The sequence below is a fragment of the Lithobates pipiens genome, unplaced genomic scaffold (genome assembly GCF_037356315.1).
Source record: "Lithobates pipiens isolate NorthernLeopardFrog02 unplaced genomic scaffold, aLitPip1_a1.2 Scaffold_13, whole genome shotgun sequence".
Classification (NCBI taxonomy): Eukaryota; Metazoa; Chordata; class Amphibia; order Anura; family Ranidae; genus Lithobates; species Lithobates pipiens.
The window spans coordinates 331,371,738-331,396,505 of record NW_027507718.1 but is presented as its reverse complement, the minus strand read 5'-3'; the positions used below and the strand labels follow the sequence as shown (position 1 = coordinate 331,396,505).

At 45.4% G+C, this 24,768-nt stretch overlaps 1 protein-coding gene across 1 annotated transcript in view; it reads left to right on the top strand.

The window, feature by feature from the left end:
• Positions 1-24,768, top strand: part of OTUD4 (OTU deubiquitinase 4) — a 99,313-nt gene that overhangs the window by 49,372 nt on the left and 25,173 nt on the right. The window contains exons 7-13 of the mRNA XM_077476980.1: positions 1,677-1,818; positions 10,127-10,187; positions 10,278-10,389; positions 11,035-11,099; positions 14,271-14,371; positions 15,471-15,595; positions 15,686-15,854. Of these exons, the coding sequence (XP_077333106.1) occupies positions 1,677-1,818; positions 10,127-10,187; positions 10,278-10,389; positions 11,035-11,099; positions 14,271-14,371; positions 15,471-15,595; positions 15,686-15,854 (775 nt within the window). The remainder of the gene's footprint in view (positions 1-1,676; positions 1,819-10,126; positions 10,188-10,277; positions 10,390-11,034; positions 11,100-14,270; positions 14,372-15,470; positions 15,596-15,685; positions 15,855-24,768) is intronic.

The window sequence follows — 24,768 nt, the reverse complement described above, 5'->3', positions numbered from 1 at the left end:
GCATTACCGCGGAGAAGAGCGGCATGTGGTGGAGGGGGTGGGTTGACCAATAGGTACGCAATTGATTTTTTATTTTTTTTTGAGTCCCATATTAAATGTGAGGCCTAGAAAAAAACTTGAACTCCTCCATTGTTAGGTCTCTCCATTCGTAGGGACAGGCATAATAAGATGTTGGATTTTGCAAAATAAATTGTTGTGCATACAGGTTGCACTGGGCCACAATTGACGCCAACATGTCCTCCATAAAAATTAAAAAAAAATGTATTGGGGTAAAATTCTCCGGGTCCACCTGGACTCCTGGCTGGGCAGTGAAAGGGGGAACATTGGCCTCTCCTGAATTGGGAGGAAGCCAGAAGGGGTTCTGAAGGGCATAGGGAAGGCTGGCATGGGTCCTAACCCTTTGGGGCTGAGATGACACCCCACTGGTACTTGGCCTTTCTTGCTGAGGCACTGCGGTGCTGGTGGATGGCACTGCGGTGCTGGTGGATGGCGGTGCTGGTGGATGGCACTGCGGTGCTGGTGGATGGCACTGCCTCCTCACTAGAACGCCTTTGTTTCATGGGCCGGATATCTTCCTCCTCTGATTCACTCAGTGTTTCACTACTGAGGACTGGCTCATAATTTGTCGGCTTCAGAATCCGAATTTGAAAGGGAATCTGAAAGAGAGCTCCCCGTTGCTCTCATCGGCCATGGAAAGAATTTGGTACGCCCCCTCAGCGGACAAAAAGCCTCTTTTAGACATGGTTGGTTGCTGGTGGTGATGAGACTGCACAGGTGTGAGCTAAGCCTGCACTGATGGGCTCTGATGAGGTGGCACTGATGTGCACTGAGGCAGCACAGATGGGCACTGATCGCACAGATGTGCACTGATGAAGCAGCACAGAGGCGGCACAGGTGGGCACTGATGAGGTGGCACAGATGGGCACTGATTGCATAGATGGGTGCTGTTGAGGTGACACAGATGGGCGCTGTTGAGGTGGCACAGACAGGCACTGATGGCACAAATGGACACTGCTGCGCACAGGTGGCCACAAATGGCACTAGATGGGTCACTGGGCACTGTTTGGGCACTTTGTATTTTTAACAAGCTTCTTCACACTCTCTCTCCTCACACGCTGTCTCTGTGTAAGGAGAGAGATCCGGCAATGAGATGATCTCAAATGTTTACATTTGAGATCATCTCTAATTGGAGGCTGCGTTTGCACTGTAAATGGCCACTGTGATTGGCGTTTACAGCGATCTGTGATTGGCTCTGTCCAGGGGACACGGCCGACACAGGTTTTCCCTGATGCGTGCACGCGAGGAGCCATTAAAGGGGACAACGTCAATAGACATCGTCCCGGCAATGTAGATCCAGCTGTAGCTGTCTTCCTGTAATAACGCGGATCTCGGGAGGTTAATCTACCACTGAACATTTCCGAGCCATGGCTTTGGCAAGTTTAGCCACTAAAAACATTCCTTGCATTTATTGAATAAAAAACAGTGACTTAATCGGTTACCCTTTGGCAGTATAACCAGGTGTTGACGTTCCTCGACAGGTGCTTTTTTTTCCAAACTGAACAGAGTTTTATTTAGAAAGTAAATCAATATCGTGACCAGTTGTTAAAATTGTACTATGTAATATGTTTTTTGTTTCTTCCTTTTTTTTTATTTATTTTTTTAATTTTTTTTTTCAGCTATAATTTATGAGCTACTTTATGAAAAAGTGTTTGGGGTCAACGTTACAGAAGATATGTTGAAAACAGAAGTATTTGACTGGAAAGCTGAAATCATTGATGGTGATGGTTCAGGATCTGATGGAGGCGATGATGCAGCTAGGTATGGACATCTGTAAAGGCATTGCATAGCTTTGTGTATACTTTTTTTTTTTTTTTTTTTTTTTTTTTAATAATCGGTGAGCGCCACTTTTTTTTTGAGGTATGATTTGGTTATGGGATCTGAAGTTCACGCAACCTTATCTGCTGCCACTTGAATGCAGCTTCTCCAGGAGAGTTGAAAGGGATTTATTTCTCATTTTATTGAGGTACACACAAGGGGGAGACACAATGGGAAAAAAAAAAATCAGCCCTGGATAACCCATCCTACCCAGCTAGGGTCCTAGAAGGATGGACGTACTTTCTTCAGCTTTAAGGTGAAAAGTCAAAACAGTTTTTGCTAGATTTTATTTGAATTTTTTCCTTCCTCAGCCTGACTTTGGAGTGCTGTATCTAGACCCTACTAGACTAGTAATTGTGGGGCTTGCTTGGAAGTGACCTTCAGGCACTGGACCCCACTTGTGGCCCTTTTGAAGATGCAAATGTCGCCGTCCCCGTCCCCCCTTTGGAGGCCCAGGCCCACCCCCCCACCCCCTTTTGATCTTGGTCTTTGCTGGCTGGAAGAGAGACCCCACATGTCATAAAGAGAACCTGTCACGCACTATACCTATTACAAGGGATGTTTACATTCCTTGTAATAGGAATACAAGTGATCGTTTTTTTTTTTTTCCATAGTATCAGGAGTTCTGTCTCTAAAGAGTTTGTCAGAGGGGTTTGTCTGGCTTCCACCGAGCTTAAGTCAACAAGAAGGGAGGTCAGCTGTAGTGTGTTTTTTGAGTCGGGATCAGTGCTTAATGTGCACTCCAGATAACTGCCTTGTGTGCTTCCCACACAATGCCAGTCTTGCTGTCTAGTGTGTCGTTAGTCTGGAAATAACAATCCAATTCTCTGGTAACGTGCTTGAGCACCTCTTCTTGTAGGAGACTTTCACTCGACCTCCAAGTTCTTGTCTTGGATGTGAGGCTCTCGGTTAGTGCGTAGTATCTGATTGTGAGCCAACCAAGTGATAGACCCGATCGAGGAGTTTCGGACTGCTTGCAGTTGGAGGTGCAAGATTAGAAAATAGTCAATCCTAGAATATTTGTCAGAGGAGTAGCTTGAGACTCGTGGACCCCGATGCAAAAGTTGACCTGCCCCACCCCACCCCACTACTTCCAGCGTACATACAGATACATCCACCACACGCCAACATACTCAGTGGCTTAAGAGTTTTGAGTTCATCTTTACATCAGAGGACAGGGATCACTCCTGGAGAATCAGAGGATAGGGACCCCTGGCAGGTCACTTGGCAGAGCTCCTTTCCCATCCCAGCACTATATACAGCCCCCCGCCCCCCCACTATACATGGCGGAAATCACATTCCTTTGCACACAGCCTGTCAGCCTTCACAGGGTATATTTGGATTTTATGTTGCCGTTCTGACCTGTGAAAGTCTCTGGTTGGAACGACAGTGTAGTTGCAGTAGGCAGATGCACCCTGTGCAGATCATGACTGGCTGTGTTGTAAAGGAATGTGATTTCAGCCCTGTGGCGGATGAACAGTATAGAGTGCTGTAACAGGAAAGGAGCTCAGCAGCCGAGCATAGCATGCAGGGTGGTCAGGGGACACGGGGGGCGGGGGCAACTTGGAGAGGGAAAAGCCATGTGACACAATCTGGAGCCTGCAGCCCTTCAGGGGTCCCCTGAGGAGGTGTTAAGGGATTTGTTTTAGCAATTTCTGAAGGTTTCTCTGTATTGGGGAAAGGTCACCTCCCGAAAGTGTCTCCTTTTTTTTTTTTTTTTTTTTTTCCTCAGATGTCAGGAATGGGGGGTAAGTAGACATCCCCGGGTGGTGGGTACAGAGAATCCCAGCTGGGGACTAGGAGACACTGAGCAGTGTCATACCTCACCAGTGACATTGGTCCCATCGTGGTTACAGGACGGCACTCTCCTACTGCCTCGCTGAGCTCTGTTACCATTCCATGTTGCCAGCACACAGCTCAGACTGTCATCTTAGGCTGTTCTCGACTCGTGCTCCTCTCCATTCAGGAAATGGCTCACAGCTTCTCCCCAGCCAATGGGAACAGAGGGGTGTGGACTGTGGAAGGCAAAGTAGAAGCCCAGTACTGGAGCATGGCTGTGGGGCCCTAGGGCAGATCGGAGCTGAAAAGGGCAGGTTACTTTTTTTTTTTTTTTTTTTTTTTTTTTTTTTTTTTTTTGGAGAAAACCACCAGGAGGGAGACTAAGATTGTAGCAATACAATGCTAATACCAGACTGGTAATCAAGCATTGGTCTATGTGGGAGTGTGGTTAGAAACAGCCGGGGAGAAACTCACCGGCCACCCTGACTATAGTGAGTGATGAGGTTGTGAAATAAACATGGACAAATACTGAAAGGCCATGTAAATATACAGTATCTCACAAAAGTGAGTACACCCCTCACATTTTTGTCATTATTTTATTATACTTTTCATGTGACAACATTGACGAAATTGCCTTTTTGCTACTATGTAAAGTAGTGAATGTACAGCTTTGTATAACAGTGTAAATTTGCTGTCCCCTCAAAACAACTCAACACACAGCCATTAATGTCTAAACCGCTGGCAACAAAAGTGAGAACCCTAGGTGAAAAAGTCCAAATTGGGCTCAACGTGTCATGTTTTCGATGGCCACCATTTATTTTCTTACTGCCCTAACCCTCTTGGGCATGGAGTTCACCAGTTCTTCACATCTTTCTGACTGGAGTCCTCTTCCAATCCTCCATGATGACATCACAGATCTGGTGGATGTTGGAGACCTTGCACTCCTCCACCTTCTGTTTTGAGACTGCCCCACAGATGCTCAATAGGGTTTAGGTCTGGAGACCTGCTTGGCCAGTCCATCAATTTTCCCTTCAGCTTCTTTAGCAAGGCAGTGGTCCTCCTGAAAGTGTTTGGGGTCGTTATGTTGGAATACTGCCCTGTAACCCAGTCTCTGAAAGGAGCGGTTCATGCTCTGCTTCAGTATGTCACAGTACATGGTTCCCTCAATGAACTGTAGCTCCCCAGTGCCAGTAGTACTCATGCAGCCCCAGACCATGACACTCCCACCACCATGCTTGACTGTAGGCAAGACACACTTGTCTTTGTACTCCTCACCTGGTTGCCACCACATACGATTAACATGATCTGAACCAAGTACCTGTCTCTTGGACTCATCAGACCGCAGGATATGGTTCCAGTAATCCATGTCCTTAGTCTGCTTGTCTTCAGCAAACTGTGGGCTTTCTTTTACATCATCTTTAGCAGAGGCTTCCTTCTGGGACAACAGCCATGCAGACCAATTTAATGCAACCTGTGGCGTATGCTCTGACCACTGACAGGCTGACCCCCCACCCCTTCAACCTTTGCAGCAATGCTGGCAACACTCATACATCTATTTCCCAAAGAAAATTTGATGCTGAGCATGTGCATTCAACTTCTTTGGTCAACTATGGCAAGGCCTGTTCTGAGTGGAACCTGTTCTGTTCAACCACTGTATGGGCTTGGCCACTGTGCTGCAACTCAGTTTCATTGTATTGGCAATCTTCTTATAGCCTAGGCCATCCTTCTGTAGCGCAGCAATTTTTTTATTTTTTTTTAGAACTTCTGAGTTATTTGCCATGAGGTACCATGTTGAACTTCCAGTGACCAGTAAGCGAGAGAGCGACTAACACCAAATTTAACTCGCCTGCTCCCCATTCACACCTGAAACCTTGTAACACTAACAAGTCGCATGACATCTGGGAGGGAAAAATGGCTAATTGGGCCCAATTTGGACATTTTCATGTAGGGGTGTACTCGCTTTTGTTAGCGGTTTAGACATTAATGGTTGTGTGTTGAGTTGTTTTAAGGGGACAGCAAATTTACACTGTTATACAAGCTGTACACTACTACATTGTAGCAAAGTGTAATTTCTTCAGTGTTGTAACATGAAAAGATAGAATATTTAACATAATGTGAGGGGTGTATTCACTTTTTTTGAGATACTGTATATAACGGGTACATATAGAACATGTGCAACATACGGACCACACAGGTTGAGGTGAAATTTTAACTCTGGTCCCCTCACCAGACATCTAGGTCTAGAGTGATTCTCCACTGTGAACCCCCCTGATGGGGGGGGGGGGGGGACGGGACGGGACAATGTAAGGGGGTTCAGAATCCCCATTACTACTAGAGAACATCGTGGGGTCTGATGATTTAGGCCCGAGGACTCTGTGTACCCCGTCTAACTCCAATGACAGCGGCGGAGCTTCCATTAGCCTATGGAAGATGGCTGTGACAATCGCTGCCAGATCCTCTGGGAGGCCTCGCAGCCGCAAGTTGTTTCAGCGGCAGCAGTCCTCCAATTCATCCAGGTGGAGCTGCATGTCCATGGCCGTGATAGCATGGGAGGCCTGGGAACATTCCAGAGCTAACGTGTTCCATTGAGTGTATCGAGGCCTTGCCTGTGTCCATTCAGTCAGTGAGGGAGCTCATCTCAAATTTTATTTCTGTCGTGTCTCTGCTTTGTGCTCTGTCTTTTCTATGCGGAGGATGAGGGCCTGCAGCATGGCGCGGAGGTCTTCCTCCAGGCGGCTTGGATACTGTGAGGGGGCCGGTCATGTCTTCCCGGAGAAGGGAGTAAGGGGGTTGGACAGGGCTGTAGTGGCGCTGTCCCCCATGCGGAATGCACGTGGAGCTGCTACAATGGCACCTGGCGAGGCCTGCTGTGGTTCTCGGAAGTATCGCTGGATCCTGCTTTGTGGTGTGAGGGGCCTGTTCTGTAACTTTTTTTAGTAGGTGGCATGCCATATACACATGGGTGAAAAGCTGTTGTTTGGTCACGGTAGGCAGGGGGAAGCCATAAACTCGCCAGAAGCTCTTCAGAAACACGTCTTCACTCAGCCATTGCTAAGTCACGCCCTGGAGTGAAACCTTTTCTAATAAAGCTTGTGGAGCATAAGTCTGCAGCCTAACATTTCAGTTGTAATGGCTTGTTAGAATGCTTTAAACCTGTGTGCCATATGGTGCTCACACGCATACAAATACACAAAACACACTGGTTGAAGTAGAGATCCAGTCTGGGTGAAAAAATATTAAGTTAGCAACTACAAATACTTTTGCTGCTGCGCTTTTTTGTTTTTTTTTTCTTTAAATATAAGGACACTTGCCTGTCCAGGGAGCCCACAATGTCAGCACCCAAAGCTGACCTGTCCATCGGCTCTGGGTGCAAGCGCTGGCATCCTTACTAACGGGAAGTGAAGCCTTGTGGCTACACAGCCTGTTTCTTACTGTGCAGCTCTTTCTGAATGGTCCCACCATCTTCTGGGGGAGACATGGGTCCAAGAAGGCAGCAGGGTGGACGAACAGCATGATAAAACCAGAAGTGATGTACCTTGCTGCGGCAACATGGGACAGAAGTCCTGAAAAAAACTTGCCCAAAAGGTATGATGGGAAATAAAGCAGGGGCATGGTTTTTAATCCTTAGAGGGTTGTTGGGCAGTTTGCCCTTCTGCCATCCAGGTGCAGCGCACATCCTTTTAAACTCAAAGGCCAACCCATTGCTTCTGGCACTCTTCAGCAGCTTAACATCTACCACTCGCCACTGCACAGATTATCAGACCTTTCCCCATCTCTGGATTTTTCTCAACCCGAGGGACCTTAGGGCCTTTTCTTGGTACCCACACTGTGGGACACTCAAATGGACCCTTAGGAGAGCCGCTACTTGGGGCCCTAGCAGGTATAATACCCAGGGCATGAAGGGCTCAACACCTGTAAGATCTGTCCAGGTCTGGCTTCTCCAGGGTTCAGCATAGAAACTTCTCAGTCATCTGTAGGTAATGTATACCAACTTAGTTCCTCATTTGAACTTAATTCAATGACCTTTGGGCTACATTCACACTTATGACTATGCCCAACAGTGTTTGCATGCGAGAACCTCCAGTGGATGTTTCTGGAGGCAGCCTCATTGAAAGTAATGGGACTGTCTGCTCCCACAGCTGCTCGCATATAATTGCTATGCAGTGCCCAACGCCTTTCGGGACGAAGTCCCTTAGGGGCAACAATCGGATGGATTCGCACTGTATAAGATCAAAAATACATATTATAAATAAAATTGCAAGTGAGTGCATTACAATCTAGGACCATACATCATACAGTACTGAACAAGGACATACCATCAAGAAGTCAAATTATGAGAAAGCTGCTGGAATAAGGATAATATAAACCAATGCAAGCATGTGCTCAGCGACAAGTGGGCCAAATGGCATTCATACAAATTCCCGAATGAGGGGCAAAGAGTCAACACCATTGCTGCTGCTAAAGGGCTTTGCTTAAGGTAGCTTGAATTCTGGGGAGAAGGAAAAAAAAAACATTTATACAATTATAATTGTGTTGGCGAATTAATTCGTATGTAACTTGGAAATAGTCAATCCATCCAAAAAAAGGTAAGGGAGGGGGGGGGGGGGGGAAGGTTCATAATGAAACCATGATGCAGACATACCTGAATAAGCAAAATTATGACCGGTGGAGCCACAGAATTTCAAAGCGGACCCGAAAGAAGAAGACAAATATAGAATCTACAAAGGATGGGAAAAATATTTATAACGGACAAGAAAAAGCATGAAGCATGCCTGCTGAGTGAACCATTAAATGGGTAAATTATTCAGTAGAGTGTCAAACCTGGGATGATAGTCTCCAATATGAAAGGCCAGCGTCACAGGCATGCAGTGCAGCAGCCGGGCATCCCGAGCAGCGGCGAGGCTCGTCCCTCTGACGCCAGCCTTTAAAGGCCTGCCCCAATGTGACGAACGGTGTGATGATGCCATCACACCCATCACATGACCGGCGACATCTTGCCGGAAATAAAGTAAAAAGTAAACTGGCTGGGTGCGACGAGTGGCGTGATGACGTCACGCCCCTGTCGCATGACCAGCGCCATCTTGCCGGAAAAGAACACAGCAAACGCCAAATCTAAAAAGAGGGACGACAAAGCAAGTGTACACAATGGTTGCCGCAGCAACCAATGAGACACATGAGGCAAGTATCGGAGACCAAAAAACAGGACGAATGGACACAATAGTTGCCATAGCAACCAATAAACAAAACTTGCTAAGCAGACGTCCACAATTGAGAAAAACAGACCCAAAAAAGTAGAATCAATAAAAACAAATAGCAGATACAAGAATGTGACAACAAAATGCCTCTTCCATATATATCAGGAATCTGGGAAACAAATGCGCGGGCGCCCACCAGCGACATAGAAGGTCCGCCGCGCCCAAACTGATTGTGAACAAATGTCACCAGCCCATAGCCATGAACCAAAGGGCCGCAATAGAGGGGCCCCCTGAAAAAAAAGGGGGGGGCCTCCAGTGCGCCATGTAGAATACCAGGGGGTCCATATACTGTGCGAAATGCGCCGCACTGGCAGTCCCAGTCCATTAGATACTCGTAAGACATCAAATGAGCGTTCAAATTCTAAAAATCAAAAACATACAAACAGCTAATGAAAAAATTCTAGTATTACAGCAATGTATAAAGGGGGGGGGGGGGATACCTGTTCACAGAACGCAGGAAGGTGCATGTCTTCTGGTTCTTTATCATTTCCTCATTCCCTTCATGTTTCTATCCAATCTCGCCAGTTCTGGTCAAGTTTGTTCTTTTCTTTCCTCTTCAATCATGAGTCATCCTGAGTTTTCTGCTGGACTTGGACGTTAGTGTCCTACTTCTTGCAGGTTTATGACTGTATTAACTTCAGGGTTCTTCCCTGATGACTCTCCTTGGTGAGATGATTGAACGATTGTCTCCGGGTATGGAGTTCTCCTCCTCCTTCCTTTTGGGATCAGCTAAGTAATGATTTAGTGCTTTCTTCTGGATTGGCTCGGATTGTTCTCATTTACCTTGTTGGATGTTTCCCTCCTAATCGTAATATCACACGCCTGCCTCTTTGGCCAATCAGAGGAAGTTTTGCTCTTTTTATTATAAATACAAGGCCCCTTCTCAATGGCAGAGAAGCTCTCAGCTTGACTCTTCAATTGCCGCATCAGACAGTAAGTTGCCCGTGATGCTGTTGGCTCACTGTAGCAAATGCTACTACAGTCTATTCACTCCAGAGATCTCATTGTTCTGTAATGGATATAATTTGTTTGGGCCAGTTTGGCCCAAATGAACAATTTTAAAATAAAGTTAAATCTGGAATTTTACTTTAAATACAGTATATAATGTATTTTTCACGCATTTTGTTAATGTAATAAAAATAAAAGAATACATTTTATTTATATTTAGAAGTACTTTGGAACAAGAATTCTAATTATAATATAATAATTTCCTCTAGTTGCGGAGATAATGTGAATTTTGTTGGTGTGAATGGATTTAAACCTCACAAGGATGGGAAGGTATGCTTCAGATGTGCTACTGTACAATATTTAACAATGTTTTGGATTACCTTTTTTTTTTTTTTATATACAATTTTTGGTACTTTGTAGCCTCCACATATCATGGAAAGTAATTCAATGGTGTCAGCAGCCGTCCTTCGATCGCTTAATCCAGCAGTTTTTAGAAACGTGGAGTATGAGGTCTGGATGAAGTCACAAAGGGGTAAGCAGAGGTCTCTTGATTGAAGCTATTGTCTCTCTTCATAACAAGTTACATAAAATATCTGCATATAAATTACATATGTTCTACATATTGTCTTGTTGTTTCCGTAGTCAGTGTTGTGAGCCAATGTCCTCCCCTCCTGCCTATTCCCCTGTGGCTGTAAAGTAGTGTCTAAAAAAAAAATTACTTGTACCTTCTGTTCTAGGAATATATAAAGTACAGTGTGTCAGGTGTTTGTGTTTTTTTTTTTTTTTTTTTGAATTCTAAATAGCTTTTGCACATCGCCGCTGAAAGATAATGTGTTCTCAGCCCCTCCTACTGTACTCCCTTAGATCAGGAAGGAGAGTGATGGTGGAAACTTGACAGGACAGCGGTGCAGTGCAAAAAGGTATTTAACGTTACAATTTATAAAAGAAAATGGACACACTGTAGTGTTTAACTTCCTAAAACAGAGGGACTGCAAGTCATTTATAAATGTGACTTTATTACAACCACTTTAAGTATTTAATATTATCCCCTAGACAAAAAGAGCAGGTAACCGTTCAAGTACAAGGAGGGAATTTTTTTTTTTTTTTTTTTTTTTTTTTTTTTCCAACAGACAGGAGTTCAAATTTTTATGAGTGCACTGTTTTACTGTGTTTATAGATCAGCAACGGATGGATTTCACCATTGCTGCTGGCATGCAGTATTCTGTAGGAGACAAATGCAAAGTAAGCCTTCAGTTTCATATAGCCTTCTGATGTATATATCTTTGCAACTCCAGCATATGCTGAGTGTGGAATTGCAACTTCCTGAACTGACTAGAGGCCACTGGGACAAGCAGGAACTGATTATGGTCTGTGAGAAAATGAAAAGAATGCAGAGTGACAGCTGAACATGGGTTAGGAAGCAGATGGAGGAAGCAGTGTGTTATGAGATGGTGGAGTGAAAGGAGGCAAAGTTTAAGCTAATCATAGCAGGTGATCACGAGAACAAGGGGTTTTACAGCTGACCATAGATCACTGGGAGAAACAGAGGGCAGAGTAGGTGCTGATCAAGTAGGGAAAAGTGCAGGTAGCGTGTGAGCTCATCAAGAAGGCACAGGGATGCGGTGAAATGTCTTGATGTGCTTTGTACTGGTAAATCGGGCTGAGCACTCAGATCTGAGCGCCTGCAAAATCCCCACTAAAAACAGCAAGTTTAAAGCCCTGCAAGTGTTAGTAAATAGTCAAGAAGCCCACAGTAGGCTAAATTATCAATACCGGATTTTGATATTATAACTCAGCAGTTGGGTAATACTAAGGGACAAAAAACGTTTTTATCACTAGGTGCCCAGATACATTTATATCTGTCTGGATAAATATCAGAAGTCCTACATTGGACAGCCAATTTCCTAATATCCTTACTAACTGGGATATCCTATGTTTGCACATTCCATCCTTATGTTGGTTGCCTCTCTACATCTCCATTTGGATGCAAGATGATTCTCCTGCTTGGTATTTTTTCAGAAAACAGTTCCACCTAGTGGACTAATAAAAAAAACAACTCACGCTGAGTTCCTTACTTGTCCCTCTATCTATCTATCTATCTATCTATCTATCTATCTATCTATATATCTCTAATATATTATCTTGATGTGGGTATGCTTTTGACAGATCGACCTTGTACACCCTTTTAATATCTCTAAACACCTTGTGCTTCTTGTGGAGCATTTTACTGCACAACATTATTCCTCATCCTGGGACTCCTACAGGACCACCTGGTTATCTTTGTAAATAGAGGGATTCCCTTCCAGGGGGGGCAATTATAAGATTCGATCCTCCTTTTTACTGTTTTCCATCAATAGCGGTCCCCTTCCTTGGGCTCCTCTTCCACTTGGAGACAGACTAGCTTGAAGACCAGTGTTTTCCTTTCCTCTGATTTTTTTTTTTTCCTGCTATGCCTTGTCGGGTGGCACATAATTTTGTCCCTTATCCCCTTAAGGGTTGTTAGTCGGGTATGACATCTATAGCTACTCCATGTCTCCATGGGAACCCATCTCCCTATTTCTCTAATTTCTTACAGGAAAGTCCCCCTAGAGACGACGACTCCTACTCCCATCCACCTATTCTATGCCCATCCAATTGGCCCGTTTTTTTTTTATTCTTCATGGAGAGTCTCTGTATCTCCCTAAGCCCTGTCTGTTGAAATAAGGTTCTGGGGCCTATACAATTCCTGGTGTCTGAGCTGCTTTGAGAGGAACTGCCTACGTTCTGTTTCACATTTCTCCCAAAGCGTTGGCTGCTGTTCAGTCTCCGCTGTTGCCCCTGTAGCAAGGTATTTACTTAAGCTTGTTGTGGCTGGTTAGCTAACTTGGCTTTCCCCTCCTCCATTTATTGGTTGGGAATGTCCTATGGTTTTTGAAGAGTCCTGGTATCCTGCATTGTATGATGAAGATTTTGCAATACCTGTACATTTTTGTACCTTGGTGTACAGGACGCCGTTTTTTTTTTTATTTTTATTTTTATTTTTTTTTTAAAAGCCAGCAGCTACAAATACTGCAGCTGCTGACTTTTAAAATAGTGACACTTACCTGTCCAGCGCGCCCGGGATGTCGGCACCCAAAGATGATCTCTAGATCGTCTCTCAAGTGCTGCCGCCGCCATCTTGGGTATGGGAATCAGGAAATGGAGCCTTTCGGCTTCATTTCCCGGTTCCCTACTGTGCATGCGCGAGTCGCGCTGTGCAATAAGGACGGTCCCCGCTGCCTCTGGGTTCTGTGTGTTTCCCAGCAGGCAGCGGGGCACTTGCGGAAAGGGGCGTAATCTACGCCCCTTTCCGCAGAGAGCTATCCCGGAAGTGGGTGCAGATACCTGTACTGTACAGGTATCTGCATCCCCCTCCCTCCTGAAAGGTGCCAATTGTGGCGCCGGAGGGGGGGAGGGTTCCGATGAGCGGAAGGTCCACTTTAGGGTGGACCTCCGCTTTAAGGGTAATCAGCCCTGATGGGAAAAGCTGCCGTTTAGCCTGATTCCTGGGTAGTTTTGTATGAGCGTAACGCGATGCACCTTTTTGAGGTGCATTTACGCATGAGACATAATTTCAACAGGCTCCTTAGGGGTATCCCCACATGCCTAAGTGACCATACTAGCAATAGTTGGTCAACATCCAGGATGAGTGTACATCTATGTGGGGCACCCAGTCTGAACACCATTGCACACGACATGTCATTTTAAGCACGAGCACTTTGTTTCATCGCCTAATGGGACATAATTTATTTTGTGTTCTGCATGTTGACATGAATGTGATCAACCCTAAGCACAGCAAACTGTTTTTATACTCCTCCCACTGCACATAACCCACTTTTCACCATTGCGCCTGCACCCTCCTCTCGCTTCCATGCTTACCCCTGGTGCCATCATGACACCTGATCGCTGTCTTCTCCAACTGCACTCAACACGGCGCCTGAACACACCACCCCTTGCTCTCACCATTGCGCCTAAGCCTTCTCTGCACTCACCACCGCACCTGACCTTGCCTGTTCTTGAACATGCAAACATTTGTTTATAATGAAAGGGATGCTGAGGAGAAAAATGTGACTATGGTAAAGTGTATTATTTATGTGTGCAGTTTGTTGGAACATATGCTATTTATCGCACGCAATACTCAGATCTGTCCATTCTTACCAAGTCATTACATTGTGCATGGTATTGTGAGCTATTATATATATATATATTTATATATATATATTTATATATATATATATTTTTTTTTTTTTTTTTTTTTTTTGATGACTGGCAAAAGCTCTAGCTAGTAGTTTTTATTGGTGACACTGGGATATTAAAATGTACCTACTTTTGCTGCAATATGTAAAGTCGTCACCATTCTTAGTAATATGAAAACTTGGTTTTTCTTTTTTGTAGGTTCGATTAGAGTATGGAGGAACTTTTTATAATGCTCACATCCAAGAAGTTGTTGCTGAGAACGGACCAGCTGTAGTTTTTGTGGAAGAGCTGGGTGAAAAGTATGTCACACAAACCATTAACTGTATGAGAAGAACACTTAAATTGAGTTGAATAATGTGCTTGGCTAACTCTGTATGTAAGAGTTTGAATTTTCATGCTCATAAATAACCATATTTGCAATTAAGGATACAGCATTACCTAAAGTAGGCCTCCTTTCCCTCCTTGACTTCCCGGAGGTAACTGGACGTTCCTCTTTGGACAGATGAGATTGAATTAGCCATTTCCCAATTACCATGAAACACCTGGCTTGGATGGCTTGCAGCTAACTGGTGTGTTAAATTTAACCGCTTGCCGACCAGCTGCCGCAGTTTTACTGAGGCAGAATGGCACACCGTTACCTTGCGTTGCTTCACCTTTTGGCCACTAGGGGTACGCGTCTGCAGCATGTGCCTGTAGCTGGTGCGAGTGCCCAGTAGGCGCAATGACCGCCATGCTCCCTCGATCAGTTGTGACAGAGCGAGAAACGGGATCTGTGTGTTTAAACCCTTTTTTTTCTTCCTTCCTTCCTTCATCCCCCCTACAGTTAGTCCACACCTAGGGAACACAGTTAACCCCTTCCCTGCCAGTGACATTTATACAGTAATCAGTGGATTTTAATAGCACTGATCGCTGTATAATCGTCAGTGGTCCCAAAAAGTGTCAAATGTGTCCAATATGTTTGCCGCAATATTTTTATTTTATTATTTTTTATTCAAAAAAGTGAGTTTTTTAAGTGCACTTGTAAGACCTCTGCGCAAATACGGTGTGAATAAAAGTATTGCAATGATCTCAGTTTTATTCTCTAGCATGTTAGAAAAAATATATAATGTTTGGGGTTTCACAACAAAAAATAAACAACAAAATCTTAAAACGAGGCTGAAGTATTAAAGTATAGCTTTCTAAAATATTTTTACCATTGGGGTTCAGAATTGTGAAAAATGTGGTAATGTGTTCACATCATCAAAAGTGTGTGTGTGTGTGTGTGTAAAAATAAATAAATAAAATACATACATATATATATATATATATATATATATATATATATATATATATATATATATATATATATATATATATATATTTCATATCGTTTTTAACTTTTTTTTTTTTTTTATCTAGAAAAGTTGTTCCACTGAAAAACCTTAAACCAGTCCCACTAACTGTCAGTAATAATGATGGCTGGAGCACTGTTGCTGGGAAGAAGTTAAAAAAGTCTTGTGTGAGTGGCCCGGTGGTACAGTTCGGTAAATAACATTTTTATGGTGCTTTATGTAAATATTTAGGTGGTGGTCAGTGTTTTTGTATTAAAAGTTGGTTCTTTCTCCTATTGGCAGAGAAGGATAGCAGAGGACAGAAGAGTTTAGCTAAACCACAAAAGACTCAATCTGTACCTTCTCCGCGTCTGCAACAAGCATCTGGAAATAAGCAACATGGACTTCCTGCAGATCAGACTGTCCTGAATGAGAATAAAGGGCAGAGCAAGACTCCAAAAGTGCCTGGAAGGCAAGCTTTTACATTTTATATAATGGAGCAAAATGCAATTTTTATTTTTATTTTATTTTTTTTGCAAAAGGAAATTTTGGTATTATCACAGTCCAGATAATAACCTGATTCCCTATTCGTGGCAGGCTACTTTTGTTTTACCATCAGGGTGGTGAAGGAGCCTGGGAGTCTAGTCAACCCACATTTGAGTGCTTCCGGCAGCCTTGTGGCTAAGCCCTGGGTTCGCTCATTGTTTTGATGGATGTTAGATTCAGAGACACAAGATTTTTTTTTTTTTTTCCTGTAGATGTTAGGGAGGTTTCTCCCTTGTTCTCGTGTTCTGTTTGTCTGCAGTCCCTGGTGTATTGTATTGTTTTCCACCCCTCTGTAGTTTATGAATATGAAATTGAAGGTCACTAAATTCACTTTTAGGTCATACTGTTGCCCACTGTAGGCCAGCCCAGGATAAACCCCTTCCACTAATAGTATGGTTCGGCTTTTTGATAGTTTCTTAGGAGGTTGGACACCTTTACTTCAACTCTGCCCTGGCTAACTTAAAGGGGTTGTACACCCTTGAAGTTTTTCACCTTAATGCATTCTGTGCATTAAGGTGAAAACCATCCTGTGCTGCAGCTGACCCCCTTTTACTTACAGTATCTCACAAAAGTGAGTACACCCCTAAATATTTTATTTAATCTTTTCATGTGACACACTGGGTGTACATCTTGTATAACCGTGTAAATTTGATGCCCCCTCCAAAAAAAACAGTCATTGTCTAAACCGCTGGTAACAAAAGTGAGTACACCCTAAGTGAGAATGTCCAAATTGGGCCCAAAGTGTCTTGTGTGGCCACCATTATTTTCCACCACTGCCTTAACTCTCTTGGGCATGGAGTTCACCAGAGCTTCACAGGCTGCCACTGGAGTCCTCGTCCATTCCTTCATGATGACATCACCGAGCTGGTGAATGTTAGAGACCTTGCACACCACCTCCACCTTTCCACTTGAGGATGCCCCACAGATGCTCAATAGGATTTAGGTCTGGAGACGTGCTTAGCCAATCCATCACCTTTACCTTCTTTAGCAAGGCAGCTGTCATCTTGGAGGTGTGTGTTGGGGTCGTTATCTTGGAGTACTGCCCTGCGGCCCAGTCTCCGAAGGGAGGGGATCATGCTCTGCTTCAGTATGTCACAATACATATTGGCATTTATGGTTCCCTTAATGAACTGTAGCTCCCCAGTGCGGCCAGCACTCGTGCAGACCATGACACTCCCACTACCATGCTTGACTGCAGGTAAGACGTGCTTGTCTTTGTACTCCTCAACTGGTTGCCACCAAAGATGCTTGTTACCATCTGAACCAAATAAGTTTATCTTGGTCTCATCAGACTCCAGTAATCTATGTCCTTAGTCTGCTTGTCTTCAGCAAACTGTTTGCTGGCTTTGTGCATCACCTTTAGAAGAGGCTTCCTTCTGGGATGACAGCCATGCAGACAAATTTGATGCAGTGTGTGGCTTATTCTTTGAGCACTGACAGGCTGACCCCCCACACCCCTTCAACTTCTGCAGCAATGCTGGCAGCACTTTTACGTCTATTTCCCGGAACTATAAGATCAATCCTGCATTGGGAAGATCAGCAAACAACTGTGCTTATGCGAATGGTAAGATCCGGATAAACAGGTATGATGAAATTCTCTTACCGGAAAGGATGGACCTGTGTGTCAGCGACACCAGATCATACGAGCATGTAGCGATAATCACTTGGAGCGGCCAGCTCTGTGAGGTCATTCACCATCCACAAGCATCCAATGGAATCGGCAGACCAAAACGTTAACAGCCAGGGCATCCAGAAAGGGTTTCTCAAATCGATCAGTAAGCATAAGGAGCGAGTAACATGTAGAAACATAAAAGAAAAGACTCCCAATGGTGTAGATTCGAGGGTACCAATTGGCGTTTTTATTTCAAAAAATGCCGAATATATAGTATAGGTATCAAAACATAAAAAATGTGATCACATTTTTAAAAAGCAATATAGGAAGCGTAAGAAACAGCCCTACGTGTTTCGTCCGATAGGACTTCAACTGGCAATTTAAGATTATCGCTACAGACTTCTGCATTTCGCATAAGTCTGGGAGAGGGAAAAACTGGACAGATGGGATCTCTCCAAAGTGACTCTAGGATACAAACTAGAGTTTCAGGAGTTTCCACCATCTCACTTTCTGAGATCAAATGTTCCCAAGGATCCAGGGAAAAGACGATCCCCGTTTTCAAGCATTAGACCGATTATTGACTCAAGGGGTAATCGTACAGATCCCCACAGAAGAACAAGGTTTAGGTTTTATTCAAACCTGTTTACAGTACCAAAACCGAATGGAGATGTCGGGCCCATTCTGGATCTAAAAAAATCTAAATTGGTTCCTAAAAATTTGCTAATTTCAAATGGAGTCCATCTGGTCAGTGGTCTCCATCCTACAAGGCCGAGAACTTCTGACGTCCATCGATATCGGGGACGCATATCTGCATGTCCCTACATTTCCTGCTCACCAAAGGTTTCTGCGATTCGAAGTGGAACGGCGGCACTTTCAGTTTGCGGCCTTACCCTTTGGGCTAGCCACAGCACCATGGGTTTTCACAAAAATACTGACCTCACTTCTAGTCAGGTTGAGGGCACAGGGCATAACAGTGTTGGCGTACCTAAACAATTTGTTAATCGACCAGTCAGTGACTCGTGTAAAGCAAAGTGTTCGCATTACAACCAGTTACCTGGAAAGTCTTGGTTGGATCCTCAACCTTGAGAAGTCTTCCTTAAAACCAGTAAGAAGGCTGGATTACTTAGGCCTGATCATCGATACAGCCCAGAAAAGGGGGTTCTTGCTTCCAGCAAGGATCAGCTCCATACAAGAGCTGGTACGGATGGTCTGGTCAAAAGCAAATCCTTAAATTTACCTTTGCATGAGGTTGTTAGGAAAGATGGTAGCTTCATTCGAAGCAGTCTCCTATGCCTAGTTCCATTCAAGAATGTTGCAAAACAGAATCCTCTACTTGGAACAAGACGATCCAAGCTTTGGACTTGCCAACGCGGCTGTCCCAAAGAGTGTCTCAAAGCCTCAGTTGGTGGTTACGAAGCCAGAGTTTGCTGAAGGGGAAATCCTTCAAACCAATAATCTGGAAAGTAGTAACCACAGATGACAGCCTCTCAGGCTGGGGAGTGGTACTAGAGGAGATGACTGTCCATGGACAGTGGTCAAAACTCAAGAGCCCTGCCCATCAAGATCCTAGAGATTTAGGCAATGTATTGTCCAGTCCGGATTCAATCCGACAATGTCACTGCTGTGGCCTATATCAATCACCAAGGGGGCACCAAGAGTCTCTCAGCTCAGAGAGAGGTTAACCATATCATAACTTGGGCAGAAAGGAATGTCCCATACCTATCGGCAGTTTTCATTCCGAGAGTAGAAAATTGGCAAGCGGACTAAGTCGCCAGCAATTATTCCCAGGGGAATGGTCTCTCACCCTGAAGTGTTTGCCAAAGATTGGGGACTCCGGACATAGATCTAGTGTCCAGATTCAACATGAAGTTAATCAACTTTGTGTCTAGAACAAGGGATCCATTCGCATATGGAACAGATGCGCTGGTAACTCCGTGGGATCAATTTTCACGAATCTACGCTTCTCCCCCGAATCAGTTGCTGCCAGTTGCTGCCTCGACTTCTTTGCAGAATCAAGCTGGTAAGAAAGCCGGTAATTCTAGTAGCAACAGCATGGCCCAGAAGGTCATGGTATACAGAGATCGTAAAGATGGCAGTGGAGGGTCCTTGGCCTCTTCCACTAAGGCCAGACCTGCTATCACAGGGGCCCATATTCCATCCTACTTTACGAATGCTAAATTTAACGGCTTGGCTATTGAAACCCACATTCTGAAGAAGCGTGGGCTTTCCAGGTCTGTTATCTCAACTTTAATCAATGCAAGGAAACCAGTTTCCAGAGCTGTATATTAGCGTTTGGAAAGCTTGTTTCCTGGTGTGAATCCAAGGGTTGGTACCCTCGGAGATGTAGAAAGGCAAGGATTCTGCCTATAATATAATTGGGGATGACGTTGGCCCTATCTGTTTTATTTCAAAGACCGCTTGCTACGCATTATTTAGTCCGGGGTTTTATGCAAGGGGTGATGCAGATTAATCCGCTAGTTAAATCACCTTTAACCCCTTGGGACTTTAATTTAGTTTTTGTCCACCATTTGAACCATTATAGCATGTTCCCTTAGTCCTTCTGACTAGGAAGCTGATATTTTTGGTTGCTATATCCTCAGCAAGGAAGGTTTCCGAATTGGCTGCCCATTCATGTAAAGGGACATATTTGATTATTCATGAGGACAGAGTGGTGTTACGCCCTCGTCCAGGTTTTTTGCCAAAAGTGGTTTCAGGCTTTCATCTGAATGAAGATATTGTCCTGCCGTGGTTTTTCCCAAAACCATGTTCCAGGGAAGAAATGTCACTATATTGTGTTGATGCAGTGAGAATTTATTTAAAGAAAACTGCTCAGATTCGTAAGACTGATGTCTTATTTATTCTGCCAGAGGGTCCTAAAAAAGGACAGGCAGCGTCAAAATCCACTGTTGCTAAGTGGATTTGGCAAGTTATAATTCAAACTTATAATTTAAGGGCTAAGATTCCCCCTATTCAAGTTTAAGGTGCACTCTACCAGAGCGGTTAGTGCTTCTTGGGCAGTGCGTCACCAGGCCTCTTTTGCTCAGATCTGCAAGGCCCCAACATGGTCTTTGGGCCATACATTTACAAACTTTTACCAAGTAGATGTAAGAAGGATTGAGGAGTGCAGTGTGCTGCAGGCAGCAGTATGTCCTCAAAGTCTGGGGCGGCCCTACGGATTGTCTCCCTCCCCTCAAGTAGCATTGCTATGGGACGTCCCACTAAGTAAATACTTAAGGCTTTATGTCCTATGATGTATGATAAAGAAAATAGGATTTTTATAATGGCACCTGTAAAATCCTTTTCTTGGAGTACATCATAGAACACAGAGATCCCCCTTCTTTTTATGGGGTTTAAGTATATTGCTTGGCTACAAAAACTCCTGGAGGTACTCCTGGAAGGAGGAGGGGTTATAGGGGAGTAAATTTCCTGTATTGGGTGTGCCAGTATCAACACCCGAAGGTAGCTATAACCAACTAAGTAAATGCTTAAGGCTTTGTGTCCTATGATGTACTCCAAGAAAAGGATTTTACAGGTAAGCTGTTATAAAAATCCTATTTTTCAGATGCCATGTTGCACTTCCAATGACCAGTATGAGAGAGCGAAAACACCAAATTTAACACACCTACTCCTATTCACACCTGAGTCCTTGCAACACTAACAAGTCACAGGACACCGATGAGGGAAAATGGCTAATTAGGCCCAATTTGGACATTTTCACTTAAAGGTGTACTCACTTTTGTTGCCAGCGGTTTAGACATTAATGGCTGTGATTTCTTTTGAGGGGACAGCAAATTTACACTGTTATACAAGCTGTACATTCACTACTTTACATTGTAGCAAAGTGTAATTTCGTCAGTGTTGCCACATGAAAAGATATAATAAAATATTTACAAAAATGTGATGGGTGTACTCACTTTTGTGAGATACTGTACCTGAACCTGGTCTTTCCAGCTGCGGGGATGAATACACCAGCTCCAGACGGTGTCTTGGGACCTGATTGGATAGATTGATAGCAGTGCAGCTTTTGGCTCCTGCTGCTGTCAATCAAATCCAATGACGCAGGAGCCGGGGGTGGTGCCGACTTTTGCTGTCTGTCAGATGCAACAGCAGGGCATGGAAGCACGCCTGCACGAGTACCCCGAGCACAAGTGGCTCAACGGGGAATTCGAACAGGAGGAGCCCGGAGCGCTGCTGAAAGACCCCAGAAGAGGAGGATCAGGGCCACTCTGTGCAAAACCAACTGCACAGAGGAGGTAAGTATAACATGTTTGTGTTTTTTTTTTTTTTTTAACTGAACCTTTAACTGGCCCATAGCCAAATGACGGCTACAGGGCGGGTCGATAACTCTGCTAGGGTGTACTATGACGTCCTCTCAGAATCGCGTGTCCCCTGGAGCGTCCGTGACCGCTGACAGCGACTGTTTACTACATGATCGCTCCTTCAAATGACGGAGCGATCACATGTAAACAAACCGGTGGGATATCCGGTTCCTCTTTCCCCTCTCCGTCTAGTGTGAACTGAGAGGGGAGAGATCGGATGCAGCAGCACTGTGGGCTGGATATGTAGTGCCCACAGCGCTGCTCGGTGACAAAGCCAGCCACGCTCAGCCAGCCACGCTCAGCCAGCCACGCTCAGCCAGCCACGCTCAGCCAGCCACGCTCAGCCAGCCACGCTCAGCCACTGTATGTGGCCAGGCTGTGGAAGTCTCCCACATGTGGTATCGCCATACTCAGGAGTAGAAAAATCTATTTCTCTATCGTTCATTGACGGACACAGCAGCCCTTGACCTTAGGGTTATATCGCCCCTTTAGGAGAGGACTAGGCAGAAAGTGTCTAAAATGGAAACCCTTGCACAGTACCGCCCAGGGGGCTGTCCTACTGTATATAACCCCTCACACTGCATCTAGCAGGGCAATTTTTATTCTGCCTAGTATAGAAGGACCTGGCTCCCGATTTATTTATTTTTTTCTGCATATTTGATTCCTGTGATCTAAAATCAACAGCCGGGCTGGTTGACAGGCTGGATAATATAGATCCTTGTAGTCTCCCTAGCCATCAAGCGTGAGCAGGCCCTAGCTACGCCTTGGGTCGGCCACGGCATGCCCCATCTATTCCAGGGGCGGGTGGTGCGCTATATGCTCCAGGGCCCACATTTGACCGGACTACTGCTGTCTCTGTCTGTATGCCGTGGCCAGCAGCCACCCCGTACTGCTTGGGTGATATGGTCTGTCTGTGGAATGCGTCCAGCAGTTCCTGCAGGGTGGCTAAGTAAGGTTCCTCCTGTCCGGGCAGGCTGGAGCAGCTGGGCATTCCCTGGAAGGTCAACTAGGGGGTCTCTTACTCTCCCTTTCTTCTCTCCCTGTTCTTTCCCTCCTCCCCATGCTTTCGTCCGCTGTTTGACTGGGCACATGGGGGTGCTGTACATGTACCTGGCCCAGGGTCCTCTTTGGGGGGGCTCTGGGTCCTGGCAGGGGGGTGCGCGCATCCTCTTCACTTTTTATTTTTTATTTTTTTCTGGGCCACGGTGGGTGACTGTGCTGTGTGAGCCATGTGGGGAGGCCGCCGCGCGCTCTGCGGCCATTTTGTGGTAGCCACAGCTAGTTTTTTGCCTTCAGCCATTTTCTAGTAGCTCTGACATTTTCTTGGCACTCTCAGGCTGTTTTTGCTGACGCAGCCATTTTCTAATAGCCTCAGGTGGTTTTGCCTCTAGCACTGGGTGCTTGTTTCCTTCTAGAACAAGGCGCTTGTTTCCTTCTAGAAGAGCGTGCTTCCACACTGACGCCTCGTGGATGGAACAGGGGAGAGCCGACAGCAGCAGCACAGGGCAGTACCTGGGTCAGGGTGGTGAGTCCTGCGGGGATGGGGGGCCTTTTGTGTGACTTTTCTTTGGTCCCTAAGTGGTGACAGGCGAGTGTGGGTCAGAATGGCATCAGAAGCTGGCACTTCTTCCCCAGACATCACTGTGATTGCAACTGGTTCCCCTGCACCTGTGGTGCCTATGGACGCTCAGTCGATGGTCCTGGAGGTCTTTGTTGGCAGGGTGGAAGTGGCGTGCGGGCGCAAGGCGGGGTAAAAAAAAAAAATGCCCCCACCATCTTCTGGGGAAAGCTCTGATTCAGACTCTGGCCCTGCTGTGACTGGCGGCCCCTGTTCTGATGTATCAGAGGATTCTGACCAGGACCGTTCGGACAGTGAGGATGACTCCATGTCCGGGTCAGCTCAGGAAAAGCACTTGTAGGAGCACTTATTTACAGCAGTGCGGGATACCCTAAAAATGGAGGATACGGTGGGGGGGTGGCATCTACAGAGATGTCTGTCCCTTTTGGGTCCCACAAGCCAGCCCGCTTGTGGGACCCAATCTGGCTTTTTGCATGCGAGTCCTGGATCTCATGGTAGCCACTTTCAAGGCGGTACCGTGTGCTCGATTCCACACTCGAGTCTTCCAAAAGGAAATATTGTCCAAATGGGACAAATCTCCGTCGTCCCTGGATTGTCAAATTCGGGTGAGCCAGCTAGTCGGGATTCCCTGCTCTGGTGGATGAGGTCGCCGGCTGTTCGGTCCGGGAATTCGTTCCTTCCTCTTCATTGGACGATGATCACAACGGACACCATCCTGACCGGTTGGGGGGGGGTTTGGGGCGTACAGTCACCCCATTGTCGGTGGACCCAGGAGGAATCCTGCCTGCTGATCAATTTACTGGAGTTTCGGGCAATCAGAGTGGCGCGTGCCGGCTCTATCGGCCATGTACATTCCAGGTGTAGAAAACTGGCAAGCGGACTACCCAAGTCATCAGATGCTGGACCAAGGGGAATGGTCGCTAAATCCGGATATATTTCAGCTTCTTTGCCTAAGGTGTGGCACGCCAGATGTGGATCTCCTGGCTTCTCGACTCAATCGGAAGGTACAGAGGTTTGTGGCCAGGCCAAAGGATCCCTGGGCGGTGGCTCCATAGGGGCATAATTGGACTGATTTATGCCTCCCCCCCCCCCCCCCCCCCCCAACCAAACTTCTACCACGTCTGCTTCGCAGATGGAGGCCGAGGGGATTCTGGTGATTCTGATTGCCCCAGATTGGCCTCGGCATCCGTGTTATGCTGACATATTAAGAACGGTTGCGGATGTGCCTTAGCGACTGGCAAAAAAAACTGTTGCTGCAGTGTTTAATGGCATTGTTGTTGAAACTCAGGTTCTGAGACATGGGTATATCTGAATCAATAATTGCTGCAAT